The following is a 25955-nucleotide window of genomic DNA, read 5'->3' as shown; positions in this document are numbered from 1 at the left end:
ATAGTAGAACAATGTTGTTTGCAAGCTGTTAAGTTTAAGAATCCTTGGTTAGTACAGCTAGCCACGGGGGCAAAGAGAAGGGTGTTGGCCAAGGTCAACAGTTGCCCCTTAAAGTTAGCAAGTCAGTCTCTTATGGCAGACTTGAATGTGTTGCCCCTAGGATCGTATGATATCCTGATAGGCATGGATTGGTTGCAAAAGCATTCATCCCTCATTAACTATAAAACCAAAACTATTAACTATATGGATGAAGAAGGAAAGAGGTAGGAAATTCAGGGCATACTAAGACCCCTAAAATTAAGACCAGTAACAACCTCTCAATTAACAAAATGTATCAAAAAAGGATGTCAAATTTATGCGATACAAGTAGGATATATTAACTCAAAGAAAAAATCTGTTTCTTTAGAAAATATACCTGTGGTACAGAATTTTTTGGACATGTTTCCTGAAAAATTCGAGGACTTCCTCCAAAGAGAGATATAGATTTCACCATTGAGTTGATTCCGAAAGCTGCCCCAGTATATCGAGCTCCTTATCGCATGAGTATACCAGAGTTAACAGAATTAAAATGTAGTTATAAGAACTGCTTGAAAAAAAGTATATCTAGCCAAGTGTCTCACCTTGGGGAGCTCTAGTGCTTTTCGTTAAGAAGGATGGAACCTTGCGAATGTGCATGGATTACCATCAGTTAAATAAACTGACTATTAAGAATAAAGACTCTTTACCTCATATAGATGAGTTGTTTGATCAGGTGCAGGGTGCGACTGTGTTTTCAAAGATCGACCTTCGTTCAGTTTACCATCAGATTAGAATCAAGGAAGAAGATATAGCAAAAAAAACACTTTAGAACTCGTTATGGGCATTACGAGTTCGTTGTTGCCCTTCGGGCTAACTAATGCTCCCGTGACTTTCATGTGCCTCTTGAACAGTGTATTCCATCGGTATTTGGATAAATTTGTGTTAATTTTTATCGATGACATAATAATTTACTCTCGGAATATAGAAGAACATAAAGAACATCTCCGTATTGTTTTGCAAGTTTTAAGAGAACATCAATTGTACACCAAGTACAACAAATGTGATTTCTTTAAAGAACAAATCCAGTATCTAGGACATGTCATTACCAAGGATGGAATTGTTGTGGACCCAGAGAAAATAAAAACTATAATGGAGTGGTTAGTACCAAAAGATGTGGTTGATATAAGATCATTCATGGGTCTTGTTTTCGCACAGATTGTCGCGACAACACTCAGACCGGGGGCTGTCACCGTGATCCCCGATCTCTCCATTTAAACCTGTCTCCCGCGGCTAAGGGGGGTAGACCCTAAGGGATGATGAAGACCAAATGTGGACCAGTTGGGTTGGAAGACACGAGAGAAAACAAGCACTTATTTGATTTTATGAAGTTAATAGACTAATGCCTTATAGAGTTAATCGCTGAAAGATTATCTATCAAATGTTGCGGAAAGATGAACTCATTAACAATCATTTACCATCAGATAACTCAAGCAATGCAAGATATTTGATAAACGCACAATGCTTTAATAGTGATCCAGCGATTAAAAAAAAAAATCGAAAGATAAATGCCTTTAACAACCACGTAATTTCATATAGCTGATCTTTAAATGATCATCCAAGCATCTTTAACCACATGAAAATGATAAACATTAATCCCACATCAAAAATCTAGCCTCAGCAGAAAAGATATTTCGCAAACATGGCAAATCCCCGAGCCAAGACTTAAACTGGCAAAAAAAACTTTCCCGAAATATTTTTATATTTTTTAAATTTTAAAAAATAAAACGAAACTAAAAAAAATAAAAACAAAAATAAAATCTAATCTAAAACTAACCTAATCTATAAACCAAAAGAACTTTTTTTTTGCCTTTTTTGATTTTATAATTTTTTTTATGATTTTTTAATAAAATAAAATTTAACTAAACTATAACAAAAATAAAAATTAAATCTAAATCCTAAAATAAAACTTAACTCTTTTTAATCATTTTTTTGTCTTTATGAAATTTTTATTTTTTATTGATTTTTTTATTATTGTTTAAAATAAAACTAAACTCTTTTTATTTAAATTTTAAAAGAAACTTAAATTTAAAAAATAAATAAAAAAAACAAAAAAAAAAACTTTTTATGATTTTTTTTTTTAAGTTTTATAATTTTTATGAACTTTTTATTGTTATATTTTTTTTAAAACAAAACTTTAAATTAAAATCTAATCAAAAGCTAAATCTAAAAGAAAAGTAAATCTAAACAAAACTGAACAATTTAATGAATCTAAAACTAATCTATAGGAACTTTTTATTTTTAAGGTCAAAAATGAAATGATATTAAAATTAAATAAGACTAAACTAAAACGCAACTTCAAAAATTCAAATAAAACAAACAAGCTAATGTTTAACTCTTAAACCTCCAATAAAAGAACTCATATTTGAATTCGAATTAAACAAACCTATCCTAAAGTATTCAACGCATATACATTTCAATGTGTTCTGCGTAATGCATGGACGTGTGCAGGTCTGCGAAGGTTAGACGGGAAGAGCCAATTCAGAAAACGAATGTGTTGTAGGTGAGGAGCAAAACGCAGGTGGATTGGCTATGCGTGGGAGGAAGGCAATGGTTGCGTGGATGCAGTGGTTGGAGTAACTGCGTGAGGCTACAGAAGATTTGAGGGACTGCGTGGAGGCAGCTGCAATGCTGCAGGTGAAGGGCAGCACGTTGGAGGTTGAGCGGATTTTGATTTGCAGGTGTGATGGCAGCGCGTTGGATGATATAAGCTGCAAAGTTGAAAATGCATTTACGCGTATCTGTAGGAGATGAGGTGGGCACGTTTTTGTTTGCAGGTTGCCTGGAAGCGTGGTTGGAGAATGCAAATAAAGCTGGATGAAGGCAGCATGGGGAGGCAGCAGAAGCTACGTGAGGATAAGAGGGAGAGCGAAGGTATGGACTTGGAGCAGCCGGAAATGGAATGAGAGGAGAAAGGACGCAAGCAGAGGAGAGGGTTTTGCAGGTCAGCGTGAGGGAGAAATGGGTAATAGTAGCTGCGTGGATGAGGAAAGAGGACTGTGCTAGTTTGAGGAAAATATTGACTGCAAGTTGAACGCGGAAGACAGGGTATGGGAGCCACGGGTAAAATCGGATTGCCCACAGAAAAATTCGAAATTTTTCCTGTAATAAAAATGAAACCTGTAGACAACAAATCTGAAGAAACTGAACAAAAAACAAATGGCCGGAAAACCCTTTTAAAATTTATCAAGACTCTTGAAATTTTGGATCCGCTGCTTCAGATTGTGAAAACCCCACAAAATTTTCAAAATTTGTACCTGCAACCTGTAAAAACAAAAAAAACATAAGTAAAATGTGCCAAAAATAAACTGAAAACCCTAAAACCAGCTAAACAATTTACAGAATTTACAGATCTAAGGCTCTTTAGTAGCCAGATTTGTCAATAATCACAGTAGTATGATCAAAATTTAATTTTAATGTGAGACACTTCAGAAAACCTTGCATGCATTCATAAACAAATTTCAAATGATAAGCACGGGATCAAGAACTGGTTGGGCTCTTTCAGAAAACACAACCCAGGAGTTGGTTGGTTCAGCCGAGAGCTTCCCCTAACGCCCGGTAATCCGAATAAAGGATTTCCTGCACAGCTTAAAATCAACCATTAACATAGAGGGAGAAAACAATAGTGAAACCCCGATCAAATGGAGATACCTGCCACTATATTTTAGAATCTAAACTATCATTCAAACCCCAAAGATCAGACAAGATACCTGTGCCTAGATCAATCTTCATTAAGCTATCATCAATGGCTGAAAATAAAATTATGCAGAAAAAATAGAACAATCTTACAGCATTTTCAGAAGAGTAACACCAGCAAGATTTTTAGCCCCAAAGTCTTCTTTATTGCACAAAAAATGACTACAAGAGAGCTTTCTTTAGCACCAGACTCTCAGATCAAATCTGATCTCAAATGACCCCTAGCACCCTATTTAAAGGAAAAATTCCCAACAGCTAGTTCGAGTGATCCATGTCAAAATGATCTCGACCGTCGATGAGGATCAAGACATCTCTTAATCTCATCCGTCGAATTTTTTAATGCATTAAAAATTGAAATTCTGCATTTATTTACTCAAAAATATTATTATTTTATTATTTTTAGGTTTTTACTTTATTTTATTTTTTTTTATTTTTATCTAAATTTTTATTTATTTTTTTAATTTATTTTATAAATTTTATTATTTTTTATTTTTTTTAAATTTTTATTTTTCAGTTATTTTTTTTAATTTTTTAATTTATTTTTAAATGGATCCTCGAACTTAGCCTTTGGAAAAATCACCTAGGACCTAGGACTTAGGACTTATGAGGGGATTAAAACATTTTCTAACCCTCAAGACACTTTACATCATGACTTTTACAACTTTACATCTCAAGGGGGAGAACCCATTTGACATAGACCCTCATAAACCACCCAGTTCTGCGACACAACTATAATCTAGCAGATTAACACACTAGGATTCTCCTAAGATTCTAATGACAAAATCCATTTCGGCTTTGGGGTTAGGCTGAAGGAAAACTCTGCCGATCATAGATCGGTGTGACAAAAACCTTCCGGAACGTAGATTATCACTAGGCAATTAGGTCCACCTAGGCAATTTACATACATGACTCATCTCTGCAAAGATTATTTACAATTCACACATGCAGACTGGGTTTACAACAAAATATGATCAAGTCGATGATGACTGTCAAATGGCACGGACATGTCGATCAAGCGCTATCTCTTTTGCGAAGAAAAGGGGGTGTACTGCTATAGGTAGTTGACACATAGTGGTCAACAGGTCTAGCCAGATACTATAGGCGATTTGTTGAAGGATTTTCCAAGGTGGTATATCCCATTACCTCTCTACAAAAGAAAGGAAAAACTTTTAAGTGGACCATGGATTGTCAAAAGAGTTTTGATCAGCTTAAACATTTACTTACCATTGCGCCTATTTTGAGCATTGCAGATCCAAATAAAGATTATGTGGTTTGTACAGATGCCAACAAGGAAGGTGTAGGTGGTATGCTAATGCAGGAGGGCAGAGTTATTGCTTATGAGTCTAGGAAACTTAAGGAGCACAAGCAAAAATATTCAGCCTATGACTTAGAGCTAACAGCAGTCATTCATGCATTAAAGATGTGGTGACATTACTTGATGGGTAAGAAATTTCTATTAATGACTGATCATCATAGTTTAACTAACTATTTTAAGCAGCCCACTCTGAATGCTAGGCAAGCTCGTTGGGTCGACTAAGTGAATTTGATTTTGAAATCAAGCACTTGAAAGGTAAGGAGAACCGAGTCGTGGATGCCTTAAGTCGGAAGGTAAACTGTATATATGAGGTCTCTTTCAGTGAAGTGCGAACTACATTTAATGAGCAAATTAAAGAGGCAACCATGCTAGATCCAAAATATATTTTTTTATGGCAGCAAGCTAAAATTTTAAACAACAATGAACAGCAATTGGGATATGAGGTAAATCAAGAAGGTGTTGATCAGTGGTTGTCATTGATGTCAACCCAAGCAACACCAGGGGCTACCCCGATCTTGCAAGGGCATTTTGACTTGACAACTTACTCTATTTTGAGACAAGGATCTTCTAGATGGATTCTACGCATCGAAATGTTTTTGTTGATATTTGGCACACCAAGTAATTCTTCACATTTGAGAGATATTCATGTTTGAAGTTAGTAACCCCAGTTAGTGGGCTAAAACCCTATGGGGTTGTGGCATGCCACTCATAATTGGTTGTGGTCATTGAATAGTCATAAATTACTACATATTTTTCGCCCCTAAAATCCCTGTAACATTCACTTTCTGAGGACTCTCTCAACTCAAGACATTCATATAAATAATGACCCTCGCATCCTCTAGTAGGGATTGCTTGGCTTCAAACAAGTCATCGTGGCATTTCCGCTATAACCTTTTTTTCTGCGAAGCTTTAGAAGCTTAAATTAAAACCCATTTGAGCCGAAAGATTGATGAACCTCGTGACCGAATTTCAGATCTTGGTTCGCTATATTTTGGGAGATATGATCTAAGGAAGTTAGGGTTTTTGTAGGCTCCCAAATTCCATGTCAAACAGGTGACGTTGGGAAATCGTCATAACTTTCTCTCTGAGCATTGGATTCAAATTTCGTAAATAGTCACAGAAAGAGGACGGACTATAGTTTGTTCAGTAGCGTTTTCAGGACCTAACGTCGTAACAGTGACACGTGGCACTTTGTACAAGTTCGCTCTACTAAACAAGTCTATAATCAGGTCATCATGGGAGATTGCGCATAACTCTTTCTTAAAGAATCCAATCTTGATTAGACCTGTGGGGTTGGAAAGATGACTCAAAGGGATACCACACGACGAAATTTCAGACCCTAGAGATCCGAAATTACATAGATACAACAGATTCAATATCGAGCTCCTAGAAGGCAAGAAAAAAACATGCATCCACACATCAAGAGTCAAATGTAAGTCTCCTACAGCAAGGTATGTATGATTAGTGTTTACATTTGAATTTTGAGTATCATCTCTGACATGTTTTTGCAAGGAAACGTAAGTATATATAGTGTCTCGGTTATATCTCTATGTCTCTATATGTCACAATTAGTTGTTCGGATGTCCTATTCTTGATACTACATATTCTTGATGCTACACCAAGTCTACTAAATCTATATGATGTTGTAATTTCATGTTACTTGTCTTGTCATAGTTGATAGAATGGTCTCTGTTGTTGTACTTAGAACTTGGTCCATCACAAATCTATGGTCTGTCATCAGTTTTTATTGTATATATCTCTAGGTCAGTTTTGGATATAGACTTGCATAGAGTCCAGACCTATATCAAGAGTGGGAGTCTTTGTCTACTACTACAAGTCAACAACACAAGTGACAAGCACACTTCAGGTACGCATTGTAATTTTAATTTGTATTTATTCATTATTATGCACTTACATGTGTTTTGCAAGCAAAGGTAAGTTGAAGGGTATTTTGTTTTGTTTTGGGATTGGTTTTGCCGGGCAAATTTTGCATGCAGGTAGAAGAAGATTCAAGTACAACTTCAAGTAAGAATTCAAGAGCAAAAGTATCAAATCAAAGGAAGCATTGCAGCGGGACATCCTTTGAAGACATGACAGTGATCCGTATATTGTGAAGAAGTGTCAAGGCCAAGAGTCATCATTGTAAAGTTGTAAAAGAGTCATTTGTAAAAGTGTCATCATTGGAAGAGTCATTATTGTAAAAGAATCAATCTGCGTAGAGTCGAAAAGGCATTGTTGGGAGGTATAAGAGTCTCTGTTGGGATGATGTCATGGTTGGGTTGCAGGTCATAGTGTGATTGGGTGTTCGGTCAAAATAATCGTAAATCATATTGTATCGTGAATCATTGTCCCTAGTACGAGAATCCACACTCTTGTCTCATTTCAGTCATTATAGGGTGGCAGGGAGGTGCTAGGCAAGGGCATGAAGTCGCATACAGGTTGGAGTCTGTGAACACTTCAAGGTGGTAGGTTGGTCTAGGGTGTTGGGGCATCCATTTAGTTGACTACTGAAGAAACTAGGGCATTGGGGAGTCCTTCCAGCGGGAGCTGGAGAAGAATGATTTTCTAGAATTCTAGGAAGTTGTTGCTTTGATTTCAGTTGGGGCTGAAGATTAAAGAATTTATTATAAAAGTGTTCAGTGGTTTTTGACCCGGAGGGGGTTTTCCACCTAAAATTCTTGTGTCTATTGTGTTCTTTTATTTATTGTTATTACTGCATAAACATTAATAATAATTTAAGATTAACTAATGCTCTGAAATATTTTAAAAGTGCTAATTGCTAAGGAATACTGATTCACCCCCCCTCTCAGTATTTCCAACAATTTTTATCAGAGCATGGTTCCTTCAATAACAGCGTAACTGTTGGAAGTCAATTTTCAAAGCATAGAGATGGGAAAGTCAAAGAAGCGGGTTACAAGGATTTCAAAGGAAGGTACATGTACAACAAAATCTAAAGAAAGTTAGTATTGTGTACCAACCCCTGATTTTGATGCAGATAAATACTGGATATGGGAATCCATGATGGAAGTACATTTGCAGGCACATGGAGTATGGGAATCAATTGTTTCTGGAGACACATCTACCGACAAAGCTAAAAGGTACAATTCAAAGGCCATGAATGTAATTTTCAATGTTTTGCCAAATTTTGTGAAAACAAAAGTTGGCCAATGTTCAACAGCTAAAGCTATTTGGGAAAAGCCTCATAATCTCTATTCAACAAAGAAATCAGGTCAAGATGTTATTGAAAATTCGGGTCCTTCTGATTATGATGAATAAAAGGGAGAAATGAGTAAAACATAGTTTCAAAATCAAGTGATCAAGGTGATAAAGGAACTCAAAATTCAAAAGGAAAAGACAAAACTTTTGGAAGCAGAATTGAAGACAGGAAAAGAACTCATCAAAGAAAATGAAGAGTCTAAGAAGATGATTAGTAGTCTTAGAACTAAATTGGAAGAAATCAAGAATACAGTGACATGATACCTCAAGAGAGAAGTCCAACAGAAGCAACAAGAACTCGACACAGCATTTGCAGAGATTAGCAGGATCACACAACAGATGCAGGAAGAAGAAATTGAAAGGAAGGAATCTGATCAAAGATACATATCCGTTGTTGACCAAAAGAAAAAGGAATTAGAAACATCTTCAGTAGAAATAAGCAGGCTCAGGATTGAAAATGAGAAGTAGAAGGAACATATACAGGTTCTCAACAGAGAAGTAGAGAAGACCACTCTTCTCAAGCTACAGATTGAGGAGGCAGAAAAAAGAAGGAAGATCTTGAAAAGATGGTTTCAAGAAGATCTTGCTCAAAATCAAGAAGAACTTGATGCAACCCGTGATGAGATCAACAAACTCAAGGGATCGCAAAAAGAACACTTACAAGATAAGACAAATGAAGAAGCAAAAATGAAGGCAATTAAAGATGGTAAAGCTCCAGTTGATGAAGGTACAAGCTCCACATCTTTGCAGGATGATTCTAAGAAGGAAGTTGATCAAAGTGAAAAGCCAAAGAAGAATGTTGCAACTCCAAAGAACAAGACCAAAGCAATCAAGAACAAAGGACCACAACAAACTACAACACCGCCTCCAAAGAAGAATGAAAAATCTTCTAGGTATGTTCGTTTATTTAATGGTTATTGCTTTTTATGTGTTAATTATGGACATATGGCTAGGGATTGTGAAGTTTTTGATAGGTACAATCATTATCTATAAAAACCTAGAAGCAAGTTTGTAGGATCACGAGACAGGTTCCACAATGATTTTGTCAGAAGAGAATATGTGCTAGATGGGCCAAATATTGAATGTTTCAAATGCCATAACTATGGCCATAGCGCTCATGGTTGCAGATATCAAATGGAATCACCTATGGACAACATTGAATGCTTCAAGTGTCATAGTTATGGGCACATGGCTCGATATTGTAGGAATAAGAAGGTTGGAAAAGGAAATAGGTACAGGAAGACAAAGCAGATAACAAGGTTTCAGCAATTATGCTTTCAGGATTTGTAAAAGCAAAAGGTCATGAGGAATTAGCAGTTACTTCAGATAATGACTCAAGTCAAGATGGTTCGTTAGATGACTCACTATTTTGAACAATCTGGCTTGTTGACTCCTTAATGTTTATACAGGAGGAGTCTATGCAGCAGTATATGGCACAAGTCTATGATTGACAGGAAGGTAGTTTGAACAAGATGGTTGTTTCATGACATGTTCCCGGGGAGAAAAACAGTTGAAGGATTACAGGTTACTAGGAACAAGGCAAGATTAGTCTGCAAAGGATATGCACAGGTTGAAGGAATCAATTTTGAAGAAACATTTGCTCCCGTTTCCGGAATGGAAGCTATCAGGATGTTTCTCGCTTATGCTTGCTGGAGAAAAATCAAGGTCTACCAAATGGATGTTAAGTCAGCCTTTCTAAATGGTGAATTAGAAGAAGAAGTTAACATTGAACAACCCGAAGCCTTTCTGCTCATTGACAAAGAAAACTGCATTTGCAAATTAAACAAGACACTATATGGTCTCAAGCAAGCTCCTAGGGCTTGGTATGATCGTCTTAATAGGTATCTACATCAACAAGGATTCAAGAAAGGAAGCGCTGACAACAATCTCTATGTGAAAATGGATCAAGATAACCTAACGATTATCGAGGTATATGTGGATGATATAATCTTTGGAAGAAATGATGACAGATTAAGTAAAGACTTTGCCACAAAAATGCAAAGTGAGTTTGAAATGTCTATGCTTAGCGAGCTAACATACTTTTTGGGGCTTCAGATTTCTCAGCATGATAAAGGAATATTCATATATAAAACCAAGTACATCAAGGAAATGCTCAAAAAAATTCCAGATGGAAGATTGCAAGCCAGTCCTTACCCCCATGATAACAGGTTGCAAGTTAAGCTTAGAAGATTCGTCAAAGGATGTGGACCAAAGATTGTATAGATCCATGATTGGTAGTCTCCTATATGTGATAGCCTCCCAGCCTGATGTGATGCAGGTAGTTGGACAAATAGCAAGCTTCCAAGCAGCACCAAAAGAATCTCATATTATTGCCGTCAAAAGAATTCTTCGATATCTTAAGGGCACTACGGAATATGGTCTATGGTATCCCAAAGGAAAGGATCTGGTTATCCAAGCTTATACAAATGCAGATTAGGCAGGAGGTGTTGATGATCGTAAGAGTACCAGTGGAGCAGCATTCTTTCTAGGTGGCTGTCTTGTTTCATGGTTAAGTAAAAAGCAGTCTTCAATCTCGTTATCCATAGCAGAAGTAGAATCTATCGTAGCAACAACTTGTTGTACACAAGTTCTCTGGATGAAGCAAACTTTGCAAGGTCTTCAAGTCAAGTTTGATGAGCCTATTCCCATCTTTTGCGATAACAAAAGAATCCTGTGATGCATTCCAAAACGAAGCACATTCTGATGAAATATCATTTCGTTAGAGAGTAGGTCACCAAAAAGAATATCAAGCTTGAATATGTTGGCACAAAGGAACAAATTGTTGACATCTTTACCAAACCATTACCTCGTGAAGCATTTAAGTATCTTCGCCAAAAGCTTGGGATTCTCCCAAGTTTTCATTAGACTCTTTCTCTTATCTACTCAAGTAGAAAGGGGGGAGTGCAGGTGTGTACAGGTCTGCAGGATGGCTGTTTGTCAGGGGGAGTTACCCTTTGCCATTGATGACAAAGGGGGAGAGAAGGCAGTAGGAAGAGGTGTCATGATCGTAGGGGGAGTACTTGTGTTGCCATCAATGCCAAAGGGGGAGATTGTTGATCAATGGTTGTCATTGATGTCAACCCAAGCAACAGCAGGGGCTACCCCAATCTTGCAAGGGCATTTTGACTTGACAACTTACTTTATTTTGAGTCAAGGATCTTCTAAATGGATTCTACTTGTCGAGATGTTTCCGTTGATATATGGCATGCCAAGTAATTCTTCATGATTTGAGAGATATTCATGTTTGAAGTTAGTAACCCCAATTAGTGGGCTAAAACCCTATGGGGTTGTGGCATGCCACTCATAATTGGTTGTGGTCATTGAATAGTCAATAATTAATAAATCCTTTTTGCCCCTAAAATCCGTCCAACTTTCACTTGTTGAGGACCCTCTCAACTCAGGACATTCATATAAATAATGACCCTCATATCCTCCTCTAGTAGGGATTTCGTGGCTTCAAACAGGTCATCGTGCCATTTTCGCTATAACCTTTTTTCTGCGAAGCTTCAGAAGCTGAAATTAAAACCAATTTGAGTCGAAATCTTGATGAACCTCGTGACCGAATTTCAGATCTTGGTTCACTATATTTTCGGAGATATGATCTAACGAAGTTAGGGTTTTTGCAAGATCCAGAATTCCATGTCAAACAGGTGACGTTGGGAAAATCGTCATAACTTTCTCTCAGAGCATTGGATTCAAATTTCGTAAATAGTCGTAGAAAGAGGACGGACTATAGTTTGTTGAGTAGCATTTTCAGGACCTAAGGTCGTAACAGTGACACGTGGCACTTCGTACAAGTTCACTCTACTGAACCAATCTATAATCAGGTCATCGTGGGAGATTGGTCATAACTCTTTCTTGAAGAATCCAATCTTGATTAGACCTATGGGGTTGGAAAGAGGACTCAGAGGGCAACAACACGACGAAATTTCAGACCCCGGAGATCCGAAATTACATAGATACAACAGATTCAATATCGAGCTCCTAGAAGGCAAGAAAAAAACATGCATTCAAGGATCAGTGCAATAAGGACCACACATCAACAGTCAAGGGTAAGACTCCTACAACAAGGTATGTGTGATTAGTGTTTACATTTTAATTTTGAGTATCATCTCTGACATATGTTTTTGCAGGACAACGTAAGTATATACAGTGTCTCGGTTATATCTCTATGTCTCTATATGTCACAATTAGTTTTTCGGATGTCCTATTCTTGATACTACATATTCTTGATGCTACACCAAGTCTGCTAAATCTATATGATGTTGTAAGTTCATGTTACTTGTCTTGTCATAATTGATAGAATGGTCTCTGTTGTTGTACTTAGAACTTGGTCCATCACAAATCTAGGGTTTGTCATCAGTTTTTATTGTATATATCTTTAGGTTAGTTTTGGATATAGTCTTGCATAGAGTCCAGACCTATATCAAGAGTGGGAGTCTTTCTCTATTGCTGCAACAAGTCAACAACACAAGTGACAAGCATACTTCAGGTACACATTGTAATTTTAGTTTGTATTTATTCATTATTATGCACTTACATGTGTTTTGTGGGCAGAGGTAAGTTGAAGGGTATTTTGTTTTGTTTTGGGATTGGTTTTGCCGGGAAATTTTGCATGCAAGTAGAAGAAGATTCAAGTACAACTTCAAGCAAGAATTCAAGAGTAGAAGTATCAAATCAAAGGAGGCATTGCAGCGGGACATCATTTGAAGACATGACAGCCATCCCTATATTGTGAAGAAGTGTCAAGGCCAAGAGTCATTATTGTAAAATAGTAAAAGAGTCATTTGTAAAAGTGTCATCATTGGAAGAGTCATTATTGTAAAAAAATCAATCTGCTAGAGTCGAAAAGGCATTGTTGGGAGGTATAGGAGTCTCTGTTGGGATGATGTCATGGTTGGGTTGCAGGTCATAGTGTGATTGGGTGTTTGGTCAAAATCATTGTAAATCATATTGTATCATGGATCATTGTCCTTGGTACGGGAATCCACACTCTTGTCTCATTTCAGTCATTATAGGGTGGCAGGGAGGTGCTAGGTAGGTGCATGAAGTCACCTATAGGTTGGAGCCTGTGAACACTTCAAGGTTGTAGGTTGGTCTAGGGTGTTGGGGCATCCATTCAGTTGACTACTGAAGAAACTAGGAAGTTGGGGCATCCTTCCAGTGGGAGCTGGAGAAGAATGCTTTTCTAGAATTCTAGGAAGTTTTTGCTTTTATTTCAATTGGGGCTGAAGATTAAAGAATTTATTAGAAAAGCATTTGGTGGTTTTTGACCCAGAGGGGGTTTTCCACCTAAAATTCTTGTGTCTATTGTGTTCTTTTATTCACTGTTATTACTACGTAAAAATTAATAATAATTGAAGATTAACTAATGCTCTGAAAAATTTTAAGAGTGCTAATTGCTAAGGAATATTGATTCACCCCCTGTCTCAGTATTTCTAACAGAAGGTACGCTGATTTATAAAAGGAGAATGTATGTACCTAACCAGAAAAATATTAAAAATTTAATCTTAGATGAATATCATAAAATTCCGTATGCAGGCCACCCCGGATACCAGAAGTTAATTACTGCACTCAGAAAGGAATATTTCTGGCCTGGTATGAAGAAGGAAGTAGTTGAGTATTTGATTCGTTGTCTAGAATGTCAGCAAGTGAAAGCAGAACACCTTCACCCAGCCGAATTGCTTCACCCGTTGCCTATTCCGAAATGGAAGTGGGAAACCATTTCCATCGATTTTATTACAGGACTACCTAAGTCTAAAAAGCAGAATGACTCAATAATGGTGGTAGTAGATAAGTTGAGCAAATCTGCTCACTTCATACCAGTACAGTCAACTTACAAGGTTGTACAAATTGCTAACATATTCATGCAAACCATTTTTAGATTACATGGATTACCAAAGATTATAATTTCCAACCGTGATGTAAAATTTACATCAGCTTTCTGGAAGGCCTTATTTGAAGGTTTAGGCACACAATTGCATTTCAGCACTGCTTACCACCCTCAAACGGATGGGCAAATCGAGTGAGTAAATCAAGTAGTAGAAGATATGTTGCGAACTTACGTAATGCAGCAGCCATCTAAATGGGAGGATTACATACATTTGGTAGAGTTTGCTTACAACAACGGTTACCATACATCACTACAAATGAGTTCGTTTGAAGTATTATATGGACACAAGTGCAGGACACCCTCGAGTTGGGTGGGCCAGAGGATAAATTGATGTTAGGACCGAACATGTTAAAAGAAATGGAGGATATGGTTAAAAAAGTACGTTCCAATTTAAAGGCCGCTCAGGACCAACAAAAGAATTTTTCTGATCGAAAGAGAAGTTTCCAGGAATTTCAAATTGGAGATCATGTTTATGTTCGTGTACAAGCCAAGAAGAGTACATTGCAATGGAGCGGATGTGCTAAATTAGCACCCTGATTCTGCGGTCCTTTCCAAATCCTGGCTCAAATTGGACCGGTGGCCTACCAACTTGCTTTGCCCAGCCACATACATGTGCACAATGTTTTCCATGTTTTTGTGTTAAAAAATATATATATATGATCCCAAACATATAATCAATTGGCAAGATATACAGGTAATTAGATCTTAAATAAATTTTGCCAAGACAAACTGCCAAGGGAAAAGAACTAACTAAATTTTCTTTTTGTGTAGGTCGAACCGGAAGGCGAGTTCTCGGTCGAACCCCTGGTTATACTCGATCAGAGAGAAGTAATGTTGTGGAAACGAGTTATCACCCAAGTTAAAGTGCAATGGCAGCACTTTGGGCTAGAGGAGGCCACCTGGGAGGATGAACAAGTTATGAGGGAGACTTGTCCAGATCTATTTGCAGCAGAGAAACATCGAGACGATGTTTAATCTTGGGGGGAAGATGTGATGTCCCCAGCAATTGTAAATATTTAATTACTGTAGTTAAACAAATTGGATATTACTATTTAAGTTTAAATATTTATTATTTTGATTAATTGTGCATGAAGCAAATGTTTTGATGACAAACATGTAACTCTCACATGTCAGGTAGTTAGGGTAGGTGGTTACCTATCCCTAACTACTTCCTAGGAGATTTATTCTCAAGGAAGATCAAGAGGGTATGCGTACCTGAGACAAAAGAAAAGAAAGAAGTAATACAAAAGGCTTTCGTGCTGAAATGTCAGATGAAGTTTATAAGCTATGTCTGGTTAAGACCAGATAGCTGTGACAAGGACTACTAGTCTTACTGCATGTGAGCAACAGCTCGGGGGGAGACTCAGGCTTGGAAGCGAGTCTCAAGGTTGGGAGGAAAATTCAGCAACATATAGTTGTTTTGATCCAAATAGTTGATAGTGATTAATTTCTGAAGTCAGATAAGTATTTATCACTTCTTGAAGGTTAATTGTATTCTTGAAACAGAAGTATGTATGTTGTTGATTAAATGTATTCTTGAAACAGAATATGTATGCTGGTGAATAAATGTATTCTTGAAACAAAAGTATTTATGTTGTTGAATTAATTGTAATCTTGGAACAGAAATGGGTATACTGTTAAAAAGGGTTAATTGAACCAGTTTAGTAAAGGCCAAATGCTTACCAAAAGGAATTCATAATCTGGAAGACCTAAAGAATAACTTGTATGTTCTGTTAATTAGAGAAAACATAGTTCTCAGGAGGAAATCTTCTTCTAGGGTTACAATAGGAAAACCCTCAAGAAAGCATGGAAATCGAAATAAATAGGAATTGTTCCCAATCTGTCTAGGGTCTCTATAGCCCGAGGAATTACAAATCCGGAAAAAATTGTATAACAAAACTATCAACAACTATTACTGAACGAACTAATAGGTTACTCTATGCTTGGCCCTTTGCTACTAGGAAAAATCAAGCAATGGAAGATACACTAAATTCGAAGGCCGACCATGTCCGTTAAAATATTTGAACTAGAACAGAATTAAAGAACGCATTAAGAATGTAACTGTCTCATAAGCAAAACAAGTGATAACTAAAATTTAGAAAAAAGCCAAACCCAAAGGTACTAAAACCCAACAAGCAAGTTATTGTTGTTACCAAGCTTAGGGGCAAGGGTCGAGTTTTCCTTGTGACGAATAAACTAAAATGATTGTAACACGCATCAAACCAATTGAACAGGAAAATTCGAATTTCACTTTTCAAGAAGTTAGAAGGAAGAAAACTGTAAATCTGAACATTATATTCCTGTAACGAACATGCATATATTTATAAAACTGGAACTGTGCAAAAGCACCAACCTTCTGAGGAAAAACCCAGATAGATATCAATCAATCCTGGCATAAAATCTTAGACATGAAGGAAGATAAATCTTTAAGACTGAGTTCTTAAAATCAGAAGGAAGATTCCATATATAAACATTCATAACCTTAAAATGATAATAGAGCAGTTTGGTACTGTTGTATCAAAAAAATTTACAAATTCCAGTTTAATCGCACACCCAAAATTTGAAACGACAGGCATGGAGGCCCCATGACCTGAATCTAAGAAGATTCTGCCTTGAGAAACTATTACAGTAAAAAGGGGAAAAGCGACTATCATAAGTATTCTTAAACCCATGTAGCGAGATGGCCAAAGACCCATAAACCAAGAGTTTCAGAAATACGGTTTCCACATTACCCGGAGGCTGGAAGAGGAACATGTTTGCGACCCTAGAACCAGATTCCGGAAGGAAGCCTCGCTCTCAAACAACCATATTCGAGCAGAAAGAAGCCTCCAGCAAAACCTAGCAAAACACAAGAACAAATTAGCAATATTTAAGAAAACAAAACTATAGATTTATGATATTCAAGGTTAAAAATATGAAACCCTATACCTGGTTAGGGTTGTGACTGCAAGGTTGCTCCTTCGATGCGGAACCTATCAAACCCTCCTCTGCGAGCCTGGCAGATTAAAAGAAAACATAATCATGGCAGAGATAAACTGTGTAATGGAATAGCTAACGGATTGCAAAGGAATGAGGTTGGACCTGTGAATAATCTGGAGCCGTGGGTCGGAGCTGGAAGACTCTGCCAGAGGTAATGCAAATGTCGGAAAACATCTCTCAAGCAAACCAAAAAGGTAAGTCTCCCATCGCCATTGGATCATGCATCGTATCAGAGGATCGTCGATGAGGGGATACTCCTGAGGTAGAGTCAACAGCTGTAAAGCAAAACGAAGAGTCCAGAACCCTGCTCCCGCCAACTCACGGGTAGCCAGGTCCGCTATATTAGGACTTAAATTAATAGCCATGTACTTGGATAAGGAAATATCGCATTAATGTATAGTGGAACTTATATACCAATGTAGTTTAATATATATACTCGGTGTAAAAGCCATCAATACAATTCCGACAAGTGTATTATTTACATTAAATGTAATGGGTATATATTTACCTAAGTGTAAAATACTACATTCATAAAAAAAAGAATTACTATTCACATTATCAATGTTAGTATTTTGTTTAGAGATGTGACAAGTTTATTTCTGTTTTGGAGCGTGGGCAGCAAGAGGAAGGGCGTGGGTAGCAAGAGGAAGAGCGTGGACAGCAGCTAGTTGGGTGAGTTTTCATTTCCTAATTTTGCATCATTCATGGCTTCTCAAAGTAGTGTTTCAAGTGCCCCTAAATTGGGTGAGTTTTTCATTTTGTATTATTGTAATTTTGCAGCAATCATGGCTTCTCAAAGTTGTGTTTCAAGTGCCCCTAAAGCCACTCAAGCAAGCAAGCAACAAGAATATTATCCTCTATGGAAAAATGTTACCAAAGTGAAGCAGATGGGTTCCAGTGATACATGGGAATGGAAGTGCAATTTGTGCAAAAATGAAAAGACCTTCAAGGGATCTTACACAAGAGTGAAGTCTCACATTTTTCATGAAGAGATAAAGGGTATTGTTGTGTGTGCACATAGCAAAAATGCAGGGGTGAGGGCTAGATTCAAGAAAGAGAGCGATGATGCTCAAAGATTGAAGGATCAAAGAAGCAAAATCGGCATGGGCACTACCAATCCTTGCATGTTTGATAGCGTTGAGCCAAGGATTGTTCAGGAAGCAAGAATGTAATGTTCCTAAACAGGAATGCAAGTGATATACAAAGCATGCAAACAATCCAGCAATCAGAAAAACGAAATATACATTAAGCACCCATGGAAACACTGGAAATAGAGAACTTCTAAGCCATTTTATTACTTCTTCAAGAGAAGATACAATAGTAAAATAGAATGGTGCACCTGGGCTTCTCTCAATGGACAAGCATGACAAAACCTAGGTGAGAAAATGTTGAACTGAAGGCTGGTACAACTGCTGCACCAAACTGAACTGCGCTGCCCCAAAAAACTACTATGTATGTTGACTTCGAAGGGCTGGAATCACTGCTTCCCGTGCTCAAAAAATTATGAGATTTCAGCTCCTTGCTCCTTGGCTTAAGCCTTAAACCCAGAAAAAATAACGAAGGAATTGGCCAAATGTTGACCTCGTAATTTTGGCCCAAATTCCCCTTTGTTCCTCTAACTGTTAGCTAAGTGGGGACCCCTCTTTGACCCCTTAGATCTGCCTAGAAAATTCTATAAATTTAGGAGTGTGATCCTTGCCCAAACCCAAAAAAACCCAGAAAGGGTTTCCCTTGGTTCCAACCTTCAAAAATTGACCCTTCACAGCTTGGCTCTCCTCTAATTTCGAATTCTATTGTTGTGACTGAACCTGTCAATGTCTGTTCTCCCAACTCCATTAATCCTCCTTAGATGGCCCTCCAAGTGATCTCCTACTTCTCCCAGCCAGCTCCAACTCTACAATTCCTTCCTCCAATTCCCACATGACCCTAGTGATGGCTCTCTACGCTAGCCCAGGTAACTGTAAATCATACTGTTGGGATGTTGGCTCTCCCAATCCTCTAACTCTCCCGGCAAATGCTTGATAACTGATAGCTCCAAACTCCCCTTGCATATTCTCTAGCTAACCAGAAATACACAATCCGTGTTGTGGCTTAATGGTAGTGTTGTAACACACTCCCGGAACTCATTAAATATTTATGGAACTGCCTCTCTAGGGCGGGCACAGATGGTCCGCCGAAGTAGAGGTTGAATCTCCCGCTTGAGAGATTCATGGCTAAACAACCGATTGACTCAGCGAAACAGCAGAGTGAATAGTCAAGTAATTTTGATCACAAGGTGTAAGAAAGAATCCAAAATGAGATTTGCTCCCTCCATATAACTCCTTGGGCCTCCCTAGCCTCATGTGGGACCCTCCATCCACCTATTCGAATTTCCCTCCAAGCTATTCGAATGGGCCAATTCAAACTCCCATGTGGGTGGCTGCCACATTCCACTAGCAACCAAATAAAGTTGAATTGCCTCCTAAGTCCCTAAGTCGAAAATGATGGGTTCTTTTCCTTAGCCAAAATTGTGCAAAATTGTGTAGCAGCACACTGTTACAAATGTTCTTGAGAAGGGCACTAGAAGTAAAAGCAGAGTTATCAAAGCCATCAACTCCAATTCAAGACAACAGATTGGTGAAAATGCTTGATAGTCAAGGGAGAGAAGAAGTTGACTCAAGAGTGGCAAGGGCCATCTTTGCTTGTGGCATCCCCTTTAATGTGGTTCGATCCCCATATTGGCAGGATTTGGTGAGAGCGATTAACAAAGCTCCTCAAGGTTACAAGGGCCCAAACTATGAAAAAGTTAGAACAGTTTTGTTGAAGAAAGAGAGGCAACTTCTTGATGATGTTCTCAAACCAATTCATAGCTCATGGGGTAGTACAAGGGTTTCTATTATCTCAGATGGTTGGACTGATACAAGACGCAGGCCTTTGATTAATGTCATTGCATCATCACCAAAAGGAGCCATGTTCATCAAAGCAGAAGATTGTTCGGGTGAGATAAAGGATAGTAAGTTCATTTCTGATATTTTAATTTATGTTATTGAACAAGTAGGATTAGAAAATGTGGTGCAAGTTATCACAGATAATGCACCTATTTGCAAAGCTGTAGGCTTGATTGTTGAGAGTAGATACAATCACATATTTTGGACTCCTTGCATTGTCCACAATTTGAATCTAATTTTAGAAGAGATTGAGGCAAAAATAGAATGGATTAAAGAGGTCACAGCGCAGGCTAGGGAGATTATAAAATGCATCACCAACCACCACCAATCTCAAGCAATATATCGAGAATACTCCAAATTGGAGTCATTGAAAGCTGTTGAGACACAGTATGCCTCAAACTTCATCATGTTGCGTCGCCTTGTTGATGTTAAAAATTCATTAATGAGCATGGTGGTGGGTCCAACTTGGGCTGAGTGGAGACAGGCAGATTCAGAGAAGGGAAATATGGTGAAGAGGGTGTTGGTTGATGAAGATTGGTGAAGCAAGATTGATTTCTTGCTCAAGTTCACATCGCCTACATTTGATCTTCTTCGAGTTGCAGACAAAGAGAAACCTTTCTTAGGAGAGGTTTATGATGGCATGGATACCATGGTTGAAAAAACTGTGGAAATTATTACACATGAAGCTCCCACTCTTCTTTTTGTGGATTTTGATTTAGCTGAACAAGTGAGTTCCATTATTGTTACCAGGTGGAATGGCTTCAACACTCCATTGCACACTTTGACACATACTCTGGATCCAAAATTTTATGATGAAGAATTCATTGTTGAAAGCAATGGGAAGAGGAAGGCTCCACATAAGGACAAGGAGGTGGCCAATGGAGCGAAGAAATCCTTTCAGAGGATATTTCCAGCTTCTTTACAAACTGATGTAAGGCAAGAATTTGCATGTTTTGCCGCTGGATTAGAGGATTTTGCAGACATATCAGCTTTGGATGAGAGGAGGACCATGGACCTAGTTAAGTGGTGGACTTGTCTTGGGGCAAGTGGTGTTCATTTGCAAAGTCTTTCCACTCGTATCCTATCACAAGTTGCAAGTTCTTCATCAACAGAACGGAATTGGAGCACCTACAGTTTCATTCATAGTGTGAAGCGCAACAGGTTGGGATCGCAGAAGGAAGAGGACCTTGTATATGTGCATTCAAACCTACACCTTGTGTCTCATAGGGGTGAAGAATATACAAGTGGAACTCATAAAGAATGGGATGTGGATGCAGAATGTCCATATTTAGAGCTCTCTCTTTCTACTCTTAATATTTGTGGCAGTGGTGATGCAAGTGCATCTGGAAGCACTAGTAGAGTTGCCTCTTCTACTGAACAAGCATCTTGTTCTATCTTTGTGGATGAGGATGAGGAGTTGTATTAGTAATGATATGTTAATGTAGCCATGATTGTCTTTAATTCATGTTTTATTTCAGTTTTAGCACATATAGCCTACATATAAAGGCTAATTTTGGATATTTGCATCATGTAATCATCTGTTGGAGTTAATATAAATTTGGATTTCCTTCTAAAATGTCATTTATATGTCTCATTCTTTCTTTTTTTGCAAAATAATGTGTTATAATTTATTTAATATTGACTATATATATATAGATATATATCAATGTTGCACAAAGCGCGATCGGGATTTAATCGGCGCCGGGAAAAAAGCAGAAAAAATCGTTAAAAGCGGGAAAAAAGCGGAAAAAAGCGGGAAAAAAGCGTTTGGCACAAAAATATTCATTTTTTTTCATTTTTTTTCAATTTTTTTAATATCTAAACCATCTACAACATAAAATAAATACATTGACACATAAATATGATAAAAAAACTAATATATAAGATGTTTAATATCATTTCTAGCGCTAAAATCACACATAACATTGAATCATGTCCTGAATAGTAAGTCCTGAGTCCCAACTCAGCCTCAAAATATCAACAAAAAATATGATAATGTATCTCATCATGTCATAATGTCATATACAATAAAATGAAAGTCTAATCCTATTGATTTCCTCCAGCTCCTCTCCCTCACCTCTTCTCCTCCTCCTCCGCGCGCAAACAGCAAAATGACATAAAAAAAATCGATTTTCGCCTATTAAAAGCCCGCTGCCCCGTGCCTCTGCGATTTTTTCTGTAAAAATCGCGATTTTTTGGAAAAAATCGCTATAAAAAAAAGTCCACAATTTTTTGGTATAAAAATCGCGATTTGATCGGGCAGAGGAAAAAATCGCGATTTTATCGCGATTTTAACAACACTGATATATATATATATGACGTTTCGGTTGCGTTTCCATTTTCTAGGGCTCGCGTTTCGAGCCGTCCCCATTTTGGAAACTTCTAGACGTTTCGGCATTTCATGCAACTTAGCCTTCCGCCAATCAAACTATAGAGAGACAGGTCAAAAATGTTTGCACCAATCAAACCTCACAAAGAGCCAAAACATAAACCTTTCGCCAATCAAACCACAAAGAGTCAGGTCAAATATATTTGTGTCAATCAACCACAAAGAGTCGGGTCAAATATATTTGCGCCAATCAAACCACAAAGAGTCAAGTCAAATATATTTGCGCCAATCAAACCTTCACAATAGATATCCACACCGTGGAAAGTCTCAAACCTGCGACTACTGGGACAACATTGCCTCAATCATACCACGAACGAAGAGCTTTCACATGTTACTCCACTCTCATCTGAGTTCCATTATCCTCAAGCCATGAGACCATGTATTTATACACGATCCAAGGTCTGATTTGGGTAAGGAGCCAATGTCTAGAACCCTCAAGGGACCATATCGTATGACCTGATCCTAGGGGTCAATGGTCAACTTGATGTTGATGTCATCATGACATCACAACCTCCACGTGGCGCTCTTTGAGTGGTGTCGTGTGTCACCAAAATTTGCCCTATTGGCCAACCAAAAATGCCATTTCAGCATGCCACGTGGCATCATTTTGGGCTGCCATGTCATCATTGTCCTACCACATCATCATTCCTATGTCATCATTCTTAAGCTAGTCTCAAGCCAACACATTTCACTATACTGCCATATGTCTAATCTCGATCTACCACATAAGCATCCACATCATGGGTGCTACATCATGGTCATCTGCGTTGGGGGGTCCACGTGGCATCCAAACATGGGGTCTATCTAAAACCTTCCATGTGTCACTGTTTTATTGGTCCAACATGGAGATTTGGCTTCCATAAAACTTCGCACATGTTAAAACTCCATCCACCGTCCATGAAATTTGCAACGGTCAAATCTGCCTATAGATGCTCGATTGTTAACTTGGCTAATCAATGAGCAAATTCATGCACCATCCGTCATTGTAAGCCCTCAAAGTTATGGATCCAATCCGAAGATGCACGACAATTAACAATTCCGTGTTTTTATTAACAAATTTGGTGTTTTGTTGCACTTTTTGCCACTACCAACTTCAAATTGACATATCCTCTTATCCGGGAAGAGTTTGACCAAGTGTGATATACCATTGGAAAGGTCTCAAAGAGGATTATCCAACCATGCTATCCATAGATTCAATTGAGCAACATAACTTCAACAAACAAAATCAATAAACTTTGAGCCACTTTGACATCATTTGATGTGATCTTGTAAATTCATTGAACTATCATATTGCTTCCTTTGGCTTACCCTTTGACATCGATGACAACATTATGTCCAACACTAAATTCTAAAGAGATTTGAATCTTTGCCTATATTTCAATTTTGTATGTGTAATAATTCACTAATTTGTTATATAATAATTCACTAATTTGTTATATATATCTATATATATCTATCTATATATGTATGTATATATATATATCTATATATATATATATAAGTTCTGTCTTGTTTATGGGGTCGCCATGTCTTGTGTCAGACACTTGTATTTTTGTGTCGTCTGTCTCATTTATGATGTCAAGTGACTTATGCTTTAATGTGATATTGACGAGACAAGGTGTTAATTTCCAAATCATTGTGATAATTACCAAAATTATTGTGATAATTTTCAAAACCTTAAATTATCATGCTATATACAAATAACGATCACCATGTCTTATTTGGTGGTATTATTGCAGTAAATGTAACATTGGCTATGAGTCTTGAAGAGTAATTGAGTTAAGAAACTAAATAAAGCTATATACAATATTGTTAAGGATAGGGCATGTTAAAAAAAATTGATATTCATCCTCAACCACCTTTATATCATAAATTTTACAAATTCGTTGATCCTCCCACTGAATACCAAAAGAGAAGAAAAGCAAGGAAAAGAGAAAAATAGGTCCAAGTCCTTGATTCTCCACTTTTGAGTCCTTGATTGGACAGCTATCAAGGTTTAGGATTCAGTATTGACTTTGATGTATCATTTTTTATTTGGCATCCACTACACCATATATATTAGTGCTTTTTCCATATTTATGTGCCAATGTGTTTAGCTGATATTCTTATTGCTTTCTATGTTTAAAATTTTGAAAAGAATGAATATATTTTGTACTTTTTAATATTTACCACAGTTTGCTGATTTTTACCAATGTTTTCAAGAAGATGTTTTCTGCACCCTTACCGATTTTTTGCTGATACTGACGTTATCAATACTGCAAAGAAGTCATACTACTAAAAGTGAAACTAGAAAACACTGTAAGTGTGATAAGAAAGATCATGTTACAAGGACAATTTATCAACATCTAATCACAAGAACCAATAACTTAACAAATCAATGTATCAACATTGCTCAAAACAAAGACAAATTTTGAATTGTATTCTGACGAATATTAGTTCCAGTACAAATTGGTTTCAAAACAGAAGTTGCTGCCACACAATGCCCCACAATGCCTCAGAAGATCGAATTAGAGTGGTCAGACCTTTTCACAATTCAACAAAAATGTGTTCAATGCTTCAAATATCATATTGTCTTGTGTCTTCATCCTCACGAATGAAGAATTATGACTAGACATTGTATCAATCAATCTATCTCATATCTTATTCACAGTTTATCAATTATTTATTCGATATGGCTTTTAACTTGCTGTGCTTCCTGTGTTGGATATTCGGTTACTGAACTCTTGTTCATTACAGTGCTGCAATCTATTTGTGTGCATGCAGCACTACAGATTAACAAAATATGAAATAAGTTATCGTCAATACTTGATGTGTTTATTACTGAACATTTCAGAATTCACTTTTCTTCCTCAAAACATACTATTTTTTAAAGGAAAAACTATGGAAAATTTTGACAACAAACAACCAAAGACCACAACTGACCCAATGTTCAAAGATCCCTTACCTGCCCAAGTGAAGCAGCAGCAACAGGCTCAGCTGAAAGTTCTGTTAATACTTCTTCCACTGGCCTTCCTAGTCCCTCTTCAATCATATGCTTTCCTACTTCACTAGAAAAGGGGGGGACTTTATCCTGAAGCTTTTGCAGCTCCTCCAGGTATGCAACTGGCAAAATATCAGGTCGTATGCTTAAAGCTTGTCCTATCTGTATAGACCACAATAGAAAACCAAGTTTTCATCATTACACACAAAATAAGGTTGTGATTTCTACATAAAAAGGGGTTACTTGTTATAAGATTTTTCCTTTTTAATCATCATGATCAGGAAATTGATGCTCAATATGCAGTATTATAGTAACTTCAACAACTTTCAATCACATAGAAAATTAATCATCTATAAGCTATTCAAGGAATAAAACCCAAAGTTTGATTCCGAACAGTAAACAAGTAGCTCAAGTGGCAAAAGGTTAACCAAATTTCACATAAGGTTAATAAGGCACTTTACCTAAATTACTCACTAACATAGTGA

At 37.4% G+C, this 25955-nt stretch overlaps 1 protein-coding gene across 1 annotated transcript in view; it reads right to left on the bottom strand.

Moving 5' to 3' along the window:
* Positions 1–25955, bottom strand: part of LOC149222652 (uncharacterized) — a 404075-nt gene that overhangs the window by 256450 nt on the left and 121670 nt on the right. The window contains exon 2 of the mRNA XM_089385540.1: positions 25435–25632. Within this exon, the coding sequence (XP_089241666.1) occupies positions 25435–25632 (198 nt within the window). The remainder of the gene's footprint in view (positions 1–25434; positions 25633–25955) is intronic.

The sequence above is a fragment of the Pinus tabuliformis genome, chromosome Q (genome assembly GCF_031772625.1).
Source record: "Pinus tabuliformis cultivar Carrire ecotype Pingquan chromosome Q, CPIR1, whole genome shotgun sequence".
NCBI classification, from domain to species: Eukaryota; Viridiplantae; Streptophyta; class Pinopsida; order Pinales; family Pinaceae; genus Pinus; species Pinus tabuliformis.
The sequence above is the reverse complement of the archived record's forward strand: the minus strand, read 5'-3'. Positions and strand labels throughout refer to the sequence as shown.